Raw genomic sequence first — 15,311 nt, forward strand, 5'->3', positions numbered from 1 at the left:
CATCTGCCTTGGCACCTGTTACAGGTAGCTGGGACAGGAAGAAGATCTGTCCCCAGGATGCCGGGCACTGACCATCTCCATCCTACATAATTCCACCACATCACAACACACTGTTCCCCGCATTGTACCAAAGAGTTTTCATGTGCCACTTCCTATCCTCTTTGGTCCCAAGGGAGTGGTCATCACCCACATTCCTTTCTCCCTTTATTTCCTTTCTTCAGGAAAGAAAACTCCCATCCCCTAGAGCAGTAGTTCTCATATGTGGTCCTTGGACCAGCAGCATCAGCATGGCCTGGGAACCCTTCAGAAATGCAAAACCTCGGACCCTACACCAAGCCCACAAATAGGAATCATAAGTTCCAAAGCTCCAGCCTGGGCCCAAGAATTGGTGTTTTTACTCCAGGTGATTCTGGTGCAGCTCAAGCGTGGAAAACACTCACCACCCCACAGAGTGAAGAGGGGCTGCCCCACCCTGCACTAATTGTGCCTGTGGAACCTCACAGTCAGGGTTTCCCAACTCCCAGGACATTTAGGCTGTGGCATGAACCCTCTCCAGAGAGGCCAAAATAATCACAACCGAAATCGTCTAACAGCTCATTCTGTGCCACCAGATGTGGTGTAAATCACTTTACATATTTCATCCTCACAATGATGCTACGAGGTAGGTGCAGTCATCGACCCCATTATACAAATGAGATCACTAGGGTTGAGAGTAAATATCTCGTCCAAGGTTGCATAGCCAACAGGACTCGAACACAGATCTACTGGGTTCCAAAGTCCCAGGCCTAAACATCAACACCATGCTCTAGACACCCAGGCTTCCTGAGTGATGGGTCAGAGTGGGGAGGTGGGCTTCAGACTAGCTTCTTTTGTCTCCCTTCACGTCTAGTGCACACTGGCCTCAGAACTGCTCTTTTGATCCCGCCCCCTCAGCTGCCAATCCTGAGCCCTGCTGCACCTCTGCTTTCCTGGAAGCCAGGTCAGTCAGCTGCCTGCATGTCTCAGTCTGCCCATGGCTTCTTCCCAGACGCAGTCCTCCCTGGCCATCCACAGCCAAGCTCTCAGAAGTGGGGATGGGCTCAGAGACACCGAACTGCTAGCCCATCTTGCCATTCCCTCCCCATTCCCCTAAGCCATCTCTATCCTCACCAATGCAGTCTGCAGAGCCACCAGCTCTGTAACAGGGTTTTTGTTCATGTGTTCTATCAAAAGCTGAAATAAAGTAGTGGTGGCTGCTGTGCTCTTGCCTGAAGCAAGTGAGTACCTGTCAGTTGAGGGCAATGATCACTACCCATAACAGATGGGACAAGGAGCTGACTGTTGCAGGGCCCCCTGGGAGAATCAGACGGCCGCTGATAAGTCTACGCTTATCCCACATGGCTTTGAACACCTGCACCCAGTCCCAGAGGTAGCACACCTGGTTTGCTTTCATGCTGCAGGGTTTCTGGAGGGCTCACAGGGCTACTGCTTGGGGTTTCCCGGTAGGAGGACGATGCCCGGAGAGTCACGGCTCCCTTCCCAGTGCAGACTTTTGTAGGATCCATGTCTGAAAAGAAAAGACCCCAAAGAGAAGACTGAACGCAAGGCTCCCAAATGATTAAGCAACAGATAGCAACTTGTTACAGCTGGGGAATGAGATGAACCTGGTGACAGCCACGCAGAGTCTTGTGGTCAATGAAATTTAATTTGTGGATGGCGAAGAGGGACGAATCACATTTTCAGAGGTTTACCACGCACCATAGGTTAGGTGAAAATGGAGGCAACAATGAGTCCTGAGTAAATGCGAGTTACAATAGCAGCTGAAAACATTTCAAAATGAAAGTGTGTTTATTCCTTTAATGAAATGAAGTTTAGGTTGGTGACCAGTTAGTAAGGCAGAGTTCAAAAAAGAGTGTATGAAAGATTTCTCAAGCTTCCAGACCATCATTCTTCTAATATATCAAGCTGGGAACAGCAGGAATTAGGTGGTTGCTCTACAGAGAATCCCTGCTCCTTGCAATTGTCCAATGGCAAAAGGAAAAGAACATCTATCAGCAAGTCAAGACCCCTGAAATGATGAGACAGGGTATGCTGCCTGGGGAGAGAGATCATGGGTGAGAGAGCCTCGCATGCCAAACTTAGTGAAGAAAATGCGCACCAAAGGAAATGACCAGAAACACTAAACTCCCATGAACAGTGTCCAGGGCACCACTAGCTGGGCCGTCACTGGGTCCTGACCTCGTCCACAGTCGCCAATGGCCTAATAACAGACACAGGTCATCTTTCAAAATTCCATTGAGAAGGATTTCAAAATAGGCTTCCAAGGAGCTGGGGATGCTCATCCTCCAGGAAACTCAGTCACGGGAGGCGCGAAACCGATGCAGACCCCACAGCCTAGGAGGCACCCGTGCTACAGGTCTCTTTCTTCACGGCTAGGCTGAACTGAATTCCATGGTTCATGTTTTTTTTTCAAATTGCTCACAGCACAGCCAGGATCGCTGACCTAAAATTGTTAAGCCTGGGATTATGAGGGAAAGTTGAAGGTGGCCATTAGGCAGGATGTGAGAGCCCAGCCGTCCAACTCATCCCCATGCCTGTGCCAGGGCGGAGAGAAGCAAATCTCTTCTCTCTCCTCTCTCCTCCTGCCTCCTTTCCACTCCAGCAGCCCTCTTTCCAGCAACTCAGACAGAACACTCATTAGCTGGACAGAAGAGAACAGATTTGCTCCATCGGCACCAATTCCACTGAAAGCAAAACACAAAAACACGATGTACGGCAGAGTGGGCAGCGACCTCGGAGAGCGTCTGGCTTATCCGACCCTATCGAGAGGATAAACGACTGATGTCACAAAACTATTGGGAAAACTGATCCATGGTCTTTCCAAAAGGATGAGGGGCAAAGAGACAGATGCAGCCCGTCCACAGGTTCCTGGATGCACAGCCAGATCTGCCCAGCTCCTGAAAGCACCACTGGGATAAAGCGCCACTTAGGCCTCAGTCGTCCTGTTTTGTACAGAAGGAAGCTACGAGCCAGAGGTGACATCTGAACTGTATCCCTCCTTGGAGAGGAGAAACAGGAAGTGACCACCGGTGAAGCTGGGCATGGGGAGGGAGAGCTCTGGGAAACGGCCCAGTGAGCATCACAGAGGTGCATCTAGGTTTGGCATCTAAAGTGGCTTCTCCAAGTTCTGCCCAATTCAGAGAGCAGTTCCCTGTGTGGTAACATTTGTTCTCGGGGACACTGGAGTTCAAAATAAAGTACTGGAAGCTGGAAACCTCTAGGGAGAACCTAAGAAGTCCACGTACCTTAGACTAACACCAGGGTAAATGTGTAGCCTCTGAACTAACTGTCCTTCTCCTGAAGAAGAAAGGGGCTAGGAACCTAGCAGTTCATCCGCAGACTGGCTGGCTCACAGAAATGAGCACGCACGCACGCACACACGCATGTACACACACACATGCACACGCGCGCGCGCGCACGCACACACACACACACACACACGAAGAAAGGAAACCAACTAAGGAAGTGGGAGGGAATGGCTCCTAAACATGCAAGGATTAAGTGTCCAAGTCTTTGTTAGAAGGAAAGAAGAAAGGAAAACCATGCATGATCTGCTAACAATTAAATAAAGGAAACCAACCCAAGGAGAGATACCTGGAGGGAGTACTAGGCCTGAAGAGTTTTTCACTGTCTTCACAGGAATTATTTTAACAGCGGAAATAGAGCGTGCACGTAAAGGGTCGGCAGTTGCTGAAAACACAAAAGGGTGAAAGGTGCATCCAGAAAGAACATTTGGGAAACACTCGGGCAGTTGAGGAACTGGGCAGGGACAATAGGAGGAAGTGGCCCACACGGAAGGAACAACAGAAAGAGCAGTTGGTGCAGTAATTTAAAATAACCTGCTTTCTCTCTTTAGAGGTCGCTGCCAAGCCGGCAGAACCCGCCCTCCAACCGTCACCCAAATGCAGTTGGTCAGTGTTTCTGTGCCTCCTGCCACACCAGGAACTTGCCAAGCTCTACACAGATGCAGATGGCCTGGCAAATTGAGGAAGGGGAGGGCGATCAGAGTCCAAGTGGCCCCCGGGGAGGATGTTGGGGTGTCTGTGCTGTGGGGAGGGCTCTGAGGGGGAGAGCAATGGCCCAGGCCCCAGGTGAGTTGAAGGAGGAAAAGAACATGGTCTTGATTCTCCTGGTTCTTTCAGCCATCACAGCTGCTTCCTCAAAGTTTAACTTTTAGGGAACTGTGCCTGTTCTGACAATCATAGCCATCTGACCTCAAGCAAATCAGAACCCCCATCTGTTGGGTAGCAGATGGTCTTGCTTAAACCCATCTTTTCCTGGACAAGAGGTTGCCAAGTGTCCAAGTGCATGTTCAAGAGTCTGGTCAGCACTCAAGTGCACAGCCCAGGATCCTGACATGCGGCTGAGCTTTAAGAAAATTGAAATGCTGCCTGGGGTGTGGCAAGGGCTGCTGTCCTCAAACCCTGGGTGGCCATTCTTATCTGTGCACAGGCTTCTCTGGGGCCCCTGCCTCCCGGATTCTTGAATTTCAATGGTGGGCATATCTCCAAACCCTCCTTCTAACGAACCTGCTGTGAGGCCTCCCCTCGCCCCGTCACTCTAACGGCAACAAACTAAGAGAGATGGGAGTTCGTATGCTATGGTGCCAGCGTCACTCCGATGGGCAACACCCAGAGGTCCTATGGCCCCACATCCACATAATAACTGGGGGTAGGACTGTTCAGGAAGCAAGAAGGTCATTGCTGAATCAGTGTTATGCTGGTGGGCCTGTCAAAGGGACAGGAGGGAGGGAGGCCCCTCAGCAACAGACGGCTCACCTTCCAGTCCTTCGTGCTGCTATTTCATGAGGCACATGGGCCGTCGATAACTAAGTCGATAACGACAATACTGCATATGTTAAGATACAAACATGCTTTCACAGCAATCCTATTGACTGCTCTGTATGACCGCCTGAGAAATGGGCTGTGTGGGAGATTTTTGTTATGTTACCATTTTCGGAGGAAGAAGCAAGAGGCTCAAGAGAGCTCTTCGGTCATCCAGCTCACAAGTGATGAGGCTAAGACCAGAGCTCAACTGTCCTGGCTCCTGGTTCAGTGACCTTCCCAGGCCACCATGATGACCTCCAGGTTGCATTTTCCTCCTCTTTCCAACCAAAGGTGAGCCTCACCAAGGAGAGAGTGGAATCCTCCACCTGCCACCCTCCCCTCACACCCCTGAAGTCTGTTTCATTAAATTCACAGGGTTGGGGTTGATGGCCCCAGTAGAGCCCTCATCTCTCCCCATGCTCCTTATCGGACTTCCCTGGGGCCACTCCACAGGCACTGCCTTCAACAGACCCTAAGTACAACTTAGCTGGGATTGTCCAGGACCCGGAGAACACAGCCCAACACCATAAGGAAGGGCCGCTGTGCAGGGAAGGAGAACAGGCCAGCAGCAGGACACCTCCTGCCACAGAGGTGCCCACCCCAAACCAACCAGGCCCCCACTGCCCATCCCTGCTGCTCGTTATGCCTCCCTCTCCCCCTTCCTTCTGGCTTTGCACCTTGCCTTGTCTCACAAGGACTCCCTGGCCTAAACCAGGTGAAAATTACAAAGGCCAAACACGTCAAACTCTCTGAAATTATTCGAGAGATGGCACATTTTGACTTACATGCCCGATGACAGGACTTTTGCCCTCCCTCTTTGACGTCTTAAAATTTGGTGGGATGGGCATGGAGAGAATCTCTGGAACCCAGAATCTGAAGCAGGAAAAATACTGCCAATCGTTCAATTCTCTCATCCTCTAGATATGAGGACTCACACTCGTAAGACAAAGATGTCTGTCGGCGGCAAAACTCAACTCAGAAGCGATGCGGGGAGCCCTGCTGCCTGTTATTTGGGCAGCCACGTTGAGAGGTTCAGGATGACAGACTACGAGGCAGAAGGGACCTCAAAGGTCATCTGATCCATTACTCATTTCATCCTTAAATTTTCTGTCCCCAAAATTTTTTAAACTGAAAATATGAGATGATGTGCATGAAACTAATGCCACTGAAATAACTTTTTTTTTTTTTTCCCCCAGCAATTTATTCTCTTGCCTCAGGGGCAGACCTGTGAAGGTGAAATGCTGGGCAAGGGAGATTTCCGTTTGATAAAAGCCACATGCACCAGCATGAGGTACGCCTCGGTCTGTGTATTTGATCTGTTATTCGAAATAGCCTATGAGCTAGGGACAGTTTTTAGTATGTCACCTCACAGTGGGAAAAAGCAGCCTCAGACTCATGAGATGTAAGAACATGCTCATCATTTTAGAAAGTCAGTGTGGGAAACAGGTCTCCAGGTTCACGGCCTGATTGGACCAGCGACCATTCCCATCAGGTAGGTGGCCCAGGCCCGACATCCTCTGCTCCTTCTAGAAACGCTTTCCATGACTGCCAGGCTTCCCTTCAAGAGCCTTACCTTTGTCCTGCCCATTGCTGCCTGGTGCCAACCCGTTCACCACAGCTTTAGAAGCGCCAACGTCACATTCTGGAAGGAAGAAAGAAAAAAAGCATGAGGCTAGTGATAAGGTCTCCCCAATATTTATTGAGTCCCTGTGAGGTGCTGGGGACACACAGGCTTTCTCAAGTCTGGGGATGAGCCCCCCTGGGCGTCGTGGGAGAATTCTGAGAATTGTGTGTGGCTTGAACTAGGAGAGAAGGCAAAAACTGGGAATGAAAGTATGTGGTGGGTGATGTAAATTCTCTTGCCTTCTGGCTATGACTGTTTCTAAAGTATTTTTAAAATCTGCTTAATTTCCTCAAAATGGCATCTGCTGCCTGACAAAGCCTTATCTGCTCATTCAAAGCCAGCTCAAAGGCATCTCTGCACATCCAGAGAGCTGTCACACGGCTGAAACCTCAGGCCTCTTGACAATTTCCTTCACCTCACCCCACATCCCAACATCATCAAAATCATGCTGTCCTTCCCATGAAACCTCTCCAGACACTGCGCCCCTCCTTCACGTTCCACTGTCCCCAGTTGAGGCTCTTATGTTATCGTCTCAAAGATGACATGGCTTCCTGACCACTCTCCCTGCCTTCATTCTGTCCCTTCTCTACCCCAACCACTGTTCTGCATCCTGAGAACACTGTCTAGACCCTTATTTAACCACACCACTTCCTGGGTTAAAAGGCCCCGGGGCGCAGAACAGATGAAAGACAAATGGTACAGTGCCAGATGATTTTCAAAAATTCCTCTACTTTAAATATGCTGTATTTTACCTGTATTGAAAATAAAAATATTGGGGTTTAGTCTAGGAATTCAATCGTTTATTTATATTATCATTTCCATGAGAAAAAAAATGTATTCCAAATCCCCCAAAATGTACAAATGACTTATTCAGTATATAATTTCTTAGTAAGTGGGATGACCTGTATCTTGGCAGACCTGGTCATATTTAAATGAAAAAAACTGACCTTCTTGATAATTAAAAGCAAAGAAACAAGGCCCAGTATCCAGCAGCTACCTAGGGGACAAAGCCTGGGCAACTCACCCTGGCTTGGAGGCTCTTCAAGCACTGGCCCTACTCGGCCGCGCTGCCTTCCCCAAGCCTGCCATGCCCGCCCCCGCATCACCCCTGAGCATGTGAGAGACTTTTGATCTTTTGGCCTGGTTCCTTCACGGCTCTGGCAGAGAATCCCCTCTCCCCTTTTCTTACCTTGGGCAAATACTACTCATCCTCGAGCCTCGCCTGGAATGTCACCTCCTCTGTGTCAGCAGTAACCTTTCTGAGTTCTGCTAAGCTGCGGACACTGAGACCCTCGCTGCCCACCTGCAGCCTAAGCCCCACCCAGTTCTCCATCCCAGAACTGCAGAGGCAGGAGAGAGAAGACAAGTGGGAAGGTAGGTGGGCACACCCTGCCCCCTGGGGACGAGTGATCGCTGCACTTGGAGCGATCCCCCCACCCTCCCGCTTACCCCCCAACAGCCAAGAGCCAACCAAGCCATAAATATAATCATAAGAACTGTTTTTTAAAACATCTATTTGCCTGGATCTGAGGATCCATGCTAAGCATTCCGCATTTAGCATCTCATTTTGTCTTTAAGAAATAGGGCCCTGGAGCAAGGTGTTAGGAACTGCTGTTTTATAGATAAGAAATTTGGGGCCCAGAGAGGATGCCAGGCCTTCAGATCACTAAGCTGGGATTTGAACTTGGGTTTGCTCCATCCATAGCTCATCTTCTTCATCCCCAACTGGGAGAAACACTTTTATTTTTAAAATAAAAAAGTTTACATATATTATATACACACACACACATAAACCAGATATATTCTATATAAAATGGTATGTGTGTATGTATGTGTATACACACACACACATATATGAGCTATGTTCTATATTCTATGCCATATATCTGGTGGATATATATATTCTATTTCCCCAGATGCTGGGACAGAAGCCCTCTCCCAAACCCCAGTAGCTCATTTGGCTGAGAAGAGGCCACCCTACCAAGGCACTTAACACAGTCAGCTTCCCTGACAAACTACCCTGACAGGCCAGCCTGGATGCTGCTGGGTGCAGATATGAGCAAGGCCACCGCTCCTCCTGCCAGCAGTCTGGACCTTGTGACACTGACTTCACAGGTTCTGTCCTGTTCACTGCCCTCGATCCACCTACGGATAAAGGCTCACTCTCCCAGGTGACAAGGTCTCCCTTGCACCTATATTTCTGCGATAGATGGAGGAGGGTGTTGGCAACAAGGCCAGAAATCCAGGTAACAGAAACTTCGCAGGTTCTGTCACTCCATCTGCTCTTTGACAGTCCCTTCCCCATGCACCTGCCCTAATTCCTCTTGGCTGTCTCCTTCCTAGGGCTGTAGGCCTTGCTTTGGGTGTCCCCACAGCAGCCTCTGTGCAGCCTCTGAGCTTCCGGCAGCCCCAGCCCTATGTCTTTCTTTTAATTTCTTTTTTCTTTTTAATGAATAGAGCTCAGCGTGAAGAGACTTTGAAAAAGAATTCCATCTCCTCAGACTCAAATCTCTGCAGCACAGTGAGCACCTGGGTCTGCTTCAGCTCCGTTACACGCTAGCCAGGTGATCCTAGACAATTTATCAATCCCCCAGGGCCTCAGTTTCTCCATCTACAGAATGCAAGTGGTAAACCATGCCCACTTTTGTGGGTTTGCCGGGAGAATGCACTGAGATAACGCAGGTAAAGCACCTCCTTCAGTGATTGGAGAGATAACGCAGGGAAAGCACCTCCTTCAGTGATTGGCAGCCCAGTCTCAACTCGGAATAAAAAGGATGCATCACTTTCATGCTGCTCTTTCAACCGAAGGTTAAAACGAATGTTCTCTGCAGAGCTGCTTTCTTTCTAAGGATCATCTTTAATAGTGGCATAATATTCCACCAAGTAAATACATAACATGCACCTACTCATTCCCCACCTTCAAGTAGATGATGTTTTCGTTTCCTTCAAATTAAGACAGAAGTTCCCAAGAGTGGGATCATCATCAGGTCAAAGGGCTCAGATTTTTTGGACTCTTGCTCTGAAATGCCTCATGCTAGCACCACACCCGAGCGGGAGAACCTGGGGGGAAGTTCCGCGGGTGTTTCCACATCCTCGCCCTCCTGTCCAGGGGGCCCTCCCTTCCTACTGCCTCTGCCCTTATTCATGCCACCAGGAGTGGCAAAGTTAAAAAAAAAAAAAAAAAAGAAAGAAAGAAAGAAAAAGAAAACAAAGCCCTGGTCTGTTTGACAACAAAAACAAAAAGTCAAAACAAAAACGAAAAAATGAGTTACAAAGGAGGAGTTACTGGCAATACTTGAGTCCACTTGGAGGGGAAAAGGTGTGTAGCTTCTTCATACAGAGCAAATGAGCTCAAGGAATCAGGGCTAAGCCAAAGCCCTCTCCTCACGAGGAGGAAGCTAGAGCTGTTAACTCATGGGTGGAACACTAGCCAGGGCCATAGTACTCAGGACTTGAGAGGCGTTGCCTCAGTCAATCCTCACACAATCCCAATGAGTCGGTGCTTTCGGGATGTCCATTTTACACAGGAACATGCAGAGGAGGGTCCACCACGCGTCCAAGGCCACACAAGTGGTGCGTGAGGAAGCCAGGTGTAGCCCTGAGCTGTTTCACCTGGAGGTCCCTAGATCCTCAGCACACACTGTCCCGCACGATTTAGGACCTGGCTAAAGGGGCACTGTACGTAAATAAACAGAAAGGCTTGTTTTTAATCTACAGAAGCCTCTGATAACACTCTGGAGATAATGCAAGATTAAAAGACCCTTGAATGAGCTATCTCCTCTTGGTCACTCCCCTCACTCCCACAGCCTACAGGTCTCGAGGGGCTCTAGGACAGGCTCAGTGGCCAAGATGGGCCTTAATCTCCAGATGGAAACCTCTCTGCCTCAGATTGTGGGCTGGAAAGCTGACAGCTCTTGGCTGCACAATGAGCAGGGACCTGTTCCCTTTTCAGTCTTCCCTAACCCGTGTTTTCCACCCTGGCTCTAAACTAAAAACGCTCAGAATTGGTCATCTGTTTAGGTCTTGATTTTTTACTACCAAAAGCATAGGAAAAGGGTGAGCAAGCTGCCTGCCAGCCTGGATGAAGGAAGTATTAGATTAGCTCACGACCTGGAGCCATTATGGTCAATCTGTTTACTTTAGCTGCAATCACACAGATTAAGAAATGCCACTGAAGCATATGTTAAAATTTATCAAATTGTATACATAAAATATCCACAGTTTAGTATATGCCAATTTTATCTCTATAAAGTTGTTTAAAAAAAAAAAGAGGGAACAAACTATTATAAAGATTAGGACAAGGTACATGTGAATCATACAGCAGAGTTCTTGTCACACAGTAGATGATAAATCATTAATAATGAAGGTGAAAGTGATGATGATGATTTATGACAAAACCCTGGTGCAGTTGGGACCTTCAGAGTATGAGGAAAATCTGGGTAAACTGCCTAGTTCTGTAGATTTTGCCAGAGAAGAAAGGGTTCAAAATAACTTACCGGAGCTCATGGTGGTGATAGGATAAGTCTTCTGCAACTAGGGCTCTGAAATGCTCTGCAGAAAAACAAACACCACACAATGGAATTGATGAATGGTGGGTTTAAGATAGATCCCTACAGCTTACATTAAAAATGCAAACAACATGTATAATATACTTGATAAAACAGAGCCACACCAGGAGTTGCTTGGCCAGACTTCTGTTTCCTGGTTAGCTACATACTAACATGACCTTGGGCACTCAACCTCCTTGGCCTTTAGTCACCCATACCTGGTTTTGATACTGTCAAAGATCTCTTCCAGTTCTGATGGTCTATTAAAGACCTCAAGTTACACAAGTGCACATGGGTTGAGGAGAGGGTGAAGGAAAGAACCAAATTTTAGGAGAAAGGTAAAATTACAATTCAAACTGTGTTGAAGGTTAACAATAATAATAATAATAATAACAGCAGCAGCAGCAACAAATGCAGCTTATTATACACAGAGAAATGTTCTAGATGCTTTAAATATACTAATTCATTTGCTCCTCACAACGACCCTAACAAGGTAAGCACTAAAATTGCATTAGTTTACACAGATGAGGAAACTGAGGCACAGAGAGGTGAATAGCTTGTCTGCCTATGTGGCAGAGCTGGTAACGGAACCCAGAGAGCCTGACTCGAAGGCCCACGCACTTAGGCACTGCACTTACTCACCACTGACATTCAAACGGATATTAATTTAGTATGGTCTCATCCCAAGTCCCAAGTAACCACTCATCCCCTTTCTGTCATTACAGTTTCACCTTTTCTTGAATTTTATATAAGTGGTATCAAAGTTTATGTATGTAATCTGTACCTTGCTTCTCTCACTTAGCATAACACAATGCTATATACATGTGGGTCTATTTCTGGACTTCATTCTGTTCCACTAATCTGCCTTTATCCAATAACTCATTGTTTTGATTACTATAACTTTATAGTAAGTCTTGAAATTAGGTAGTGTGAGTCTTCCAACTTTGTTCTTTTCAAAATTGTTTTGGCTCTTCTAGGTCCTTTGTGTTTTCATATAAAGTTTAGAATCATCTTGTCAGCTTCTACCAAAAACAAAAAAGCCCACCAGGATTTTGACTGGGATCTTGTTGAATCTATAGATTAATCTGGGTACAGTTAACGCTTGAACAATATTGAAGTTTCCAAATCATGAGAATGGCCAATCTCTCCCTTTATGCAGGTCTTTAATTTCTCTTAGCAGTGTTTTGTAGTTTTTCAAAGTACAGGTCTTACATATATTTTGAATAGCAAAGTCTCACTGAACATCTGAAGGACAATCTGAAAAGCAAGTCTTCAGGCTATGTGGAACCTTGCTATATAAAGTATGGTCCACGGACTAGCAGCAGTGGCATCAGCTGGCAGCTTATTTAAAATGCAGAAACTCAGACTTGACCCTACACTAACTGAACCAGAATCTGCATTTTAATAAGATTCCCAGCTGGTCCGTATGCACTTTAAAGTGTGAGAAGCAATGGTGCAGAGGAAACCGACTCCCTGGTTTATGAATTCTGTAACAAGAAGGTCAAGGTATGGTCTGAGGGTCTGCACAGGAGACATGCTTTAGTTTCCTTTTTAACACTGGCACTTGTTTCCTTTCTAGGCAGCTGCCTTGCTCACTGTCCTTGGAACTGACTGAGTAGAAAGCTCAGTGCAACAAGGAAATCGGTCTAAATCCTATGCAGCCCAAATCAACAGTTACTTTGCCTCTGTCACTGTCAAATACACCTGAGACTACCCGTGACCTTCAACGGCCCCTTCGGATCATTCTCTAAGCGGCAGAAACATTTGTTCTCTCAGTCAAAGAACACAACTTGCTGTGTTCTGTATGCCCCGATGGTTTCCAGTCCTGGTTTTTTATGATACCTCAGTTTGCTTCCCAGGACCAAAATGACTGTTGCGATATAGCATCCATTTTTATTTTTAAAATAATTTTAGTAATCAATTTTATTATGTTAAGGTGTTATTTGTTCAAGTTTTAAAGCATGACTGAAGAAATATTGATTCAACCATGCAGCTATTTTAACAAGAAGCCCTTCTATTCCTTTGTAGTCTTTTCTACCTTTATCTATCTGCATAAATAGAATTTATACCATTGTAAACACAATGTCTCAACAGCTTTGTGTTCTAATTTTTAAATTAAGTATTCTATTAACATTTTCCTGAATTTTCAGTCATTATATCCATCATTTTAATGGCTATATAATATTTCATAGTAACAAGGCTCCATAATTCATTTACCAATTCCCTCTGTATAGTTTTGTTTAATTCATCTTAATTTTAAGAATAAGTACATAGCACAATGACATTCTTAGGCAGGGGAACAGATGAATGGAAATGACTTATGAACCAAATACAAAGGATGCCTCAACAATCACTGTCAAATGCAGCACTATGCACCTTTGATATTTCTCAATATAGACATTAGTAATGTCTAAGTATCAGCTCCACTCTCACTTACAAACTGATCTAAAGTACACATGGTCAGGGATAATATCCATCTCTTTGCCACAAACATCAACCAACCACAGCAGATGCCAGTTGTAGCGCTCTTTGGGAGTCCCCTATGCGAGGTGTTAACCATTAAGTGATCAAATTGTAAGAAGACGGAAGAATGGGCCCAGGGTGGTAGGACACTATTTCGATATTTCAAGAACCAGTATGATAGTAGTAGGCGACGATGACATAGGTATAGGTATAGGTATCAGCTCTGCACGGGAAGAGTTTTGGGGCGGTACGGTCCGCTGCATGCTCCCATTCAGTGATTGATGGAACCTGCAGCAGGTGATGCAAAGACACAATGAGCAGTTTAAAATAAAAAGTGCAGCAAGAACAGCAGTGGCAGCTGTGCCAAGGGTGGCGCCCAGTGTCCAGTCCTCACCAGTGGTGGCAACGGTAGTGACATCCGATCTAGACTATTCCAAGGCCTGATTTTGGCTCTGATTCCAGCCAACTCAGCCTCCTTGAATGTCTGCCCCTGTTCGAAGTGCCATTCTCCAGCCTCCCATAAACTCTGAACTACCTAGCATCTTGCCAATAAATCCCTTTTCAGTTTGAGTTAACCAGAGGTGGTTTCTGGTCATTTGCAGCCCAAGAACCTTGACCAGCACAGATGAGGGGGAAGACAGTGTCCCAAAGAGGAGAATCTTCGTGCCTCCTTACTGCAGCAAGGCCAGCCAGATGTGAATCCCACGTGTCTTAGCAAATGGTTCTGTCTCTACAACCAGCAACGCTCAGAGTCAGGGCAGAGCTGATACCTATACGTTGTCCAGGAAGCTGCCCTGAGCCTAACCAGAAAAATGCCAAGAGCTTTGAAAGTCAAAATCCAGTCTCTGCAGTTAATTTGGAGATAGTACAAGCTATTACGATTGTATGTTAAACATGAGAGTTTATTTTACATAAAACCTCTGACGCTTAATATTTATCTTAAAACAAAGCTGTAAAGAGCTTGATTTGATTGCGAACATGATGGCACCTTTTTGGAATTTCTCCATGTGTCCCCTCCAAAGGAGGCAGGCACCTCTGGGTAAAAGCCAAAAAGATGAACAGTGCCATCTAGTGGCAAGACTGGACATGCTCTCCCCCAGTAGGTTGCAGGAACCTACCCAGTGTCACAGCTTGGGTGGGCCAGTGAGGGTCGGGCCACCATTCCAGCCCTTGGGCTGTCAGACCTACCGTACTTGGTCAAAGCACCACAGCATCAACACAGACATTCCACCAGAAGAACAAGATGTGAAGTAGCCAGACTTGTTAAGAACGCATCGGAATAATTAACGGTTCTGCGTGATCCCTCCCTAATTCCATGACCCTATAATTCTGAGATGACACAGAGTGAAATAATCACTAAAAAGCAAAAGTTATACTCCTTCTTCCAGCTGAAACAGAATCCAATAACTAAATATGGGTTGTTTGTTTGGGACTGAAAGAAGGTCCTTATATGGATGGTTCAGGGATGTATGACTAGAGAAGAACTGAGTTTATAAAAATGAATTCAAGTTCCAGCAAAGGTTCTTGGTAGAGAATGAGCCTCTGGTTGACCTCTCAATACAGCAGGCTCTAGCTCCTCTTATGCACTATGGTGTTTTGCCTCCAAAGTCACTCCTCCCCCTCCCCACCACACAGTACATAAACACACACACGCGCACACACATTAAGTTTCTGGAGTGGAGACATGTGTCATCCTTAGGACCAAGCATATAGTAGGTGCTCAATCGAAAACTTTGCCCTTATTTCTGTTCAGAACCTAACTTTGGAGTCCTATCTTCAAGATAACCAGACACTCCTTAACTTAATACTGTA

At 46.6% G+C, this 15,311-nt stretch overlaps 1 protein-coding gene across 50 annotated transcripts in view; it reads right to left on the reverse strand.

Annotated features, from left to right (window-relative positions):
* Positions 1-15,311, reverse strand: part of SORBS1 (sorbin and SH3 domain containing 1) — a 177,010-nt gene that overhangs the window by 101,234 nt on the left and 60,465 nt on the right. For 34 of the 50 annotated variants that reach the window (XM_016164111.2, XM_036223161.1, XM_036223166.1 and 31 more), the window contains 4 exons: positions 10,986-11,040; positions 6,439-6,507; positions 3,634-3,729; positions 1,418-1,546 (listed from right to left, as the gene is read on the reverse strand). In XM_016164111.2, the coding sequence (XP_016019597.1) occupies positions 1,418-1,546; positions 3,634-3,729; positions 6,439-6,507; positions 10,986-10,995 (304 nt within the window). In that variant the 5' untranslated portion in view covers positions 10,996-11,040. The remainder of the gene's footprint in view (positions 1-1,417; positions 1,547-3,633; positions 3,730-6,438; positions 6,508-10,985; positions 11,041-15,311) is intronic. The other 16 variants (XM_036223167.1, XM_036223163.1, XM_036223185.1 and 13 more) reach the window with 1 other exon arrangement.

Source organism: Rousettus aegyptiacus, unplaced genomic scaffold, assembly GCF_014176215.1.
Source record: "Rousettus aegyptiacus isolate mRouAeg1 unplaced genomic scaffold, mRouAeg1.p scaffold_m13_p_6, whole genome shotgun sequence".
Taxonomy (NCBI): domain Eukaryota; kingdom Metazoa; phylum Chordata; class Mammalia; order Chiroptera; family Pteropodidae; genus Rousettus; species Rousettus aegyptiacus.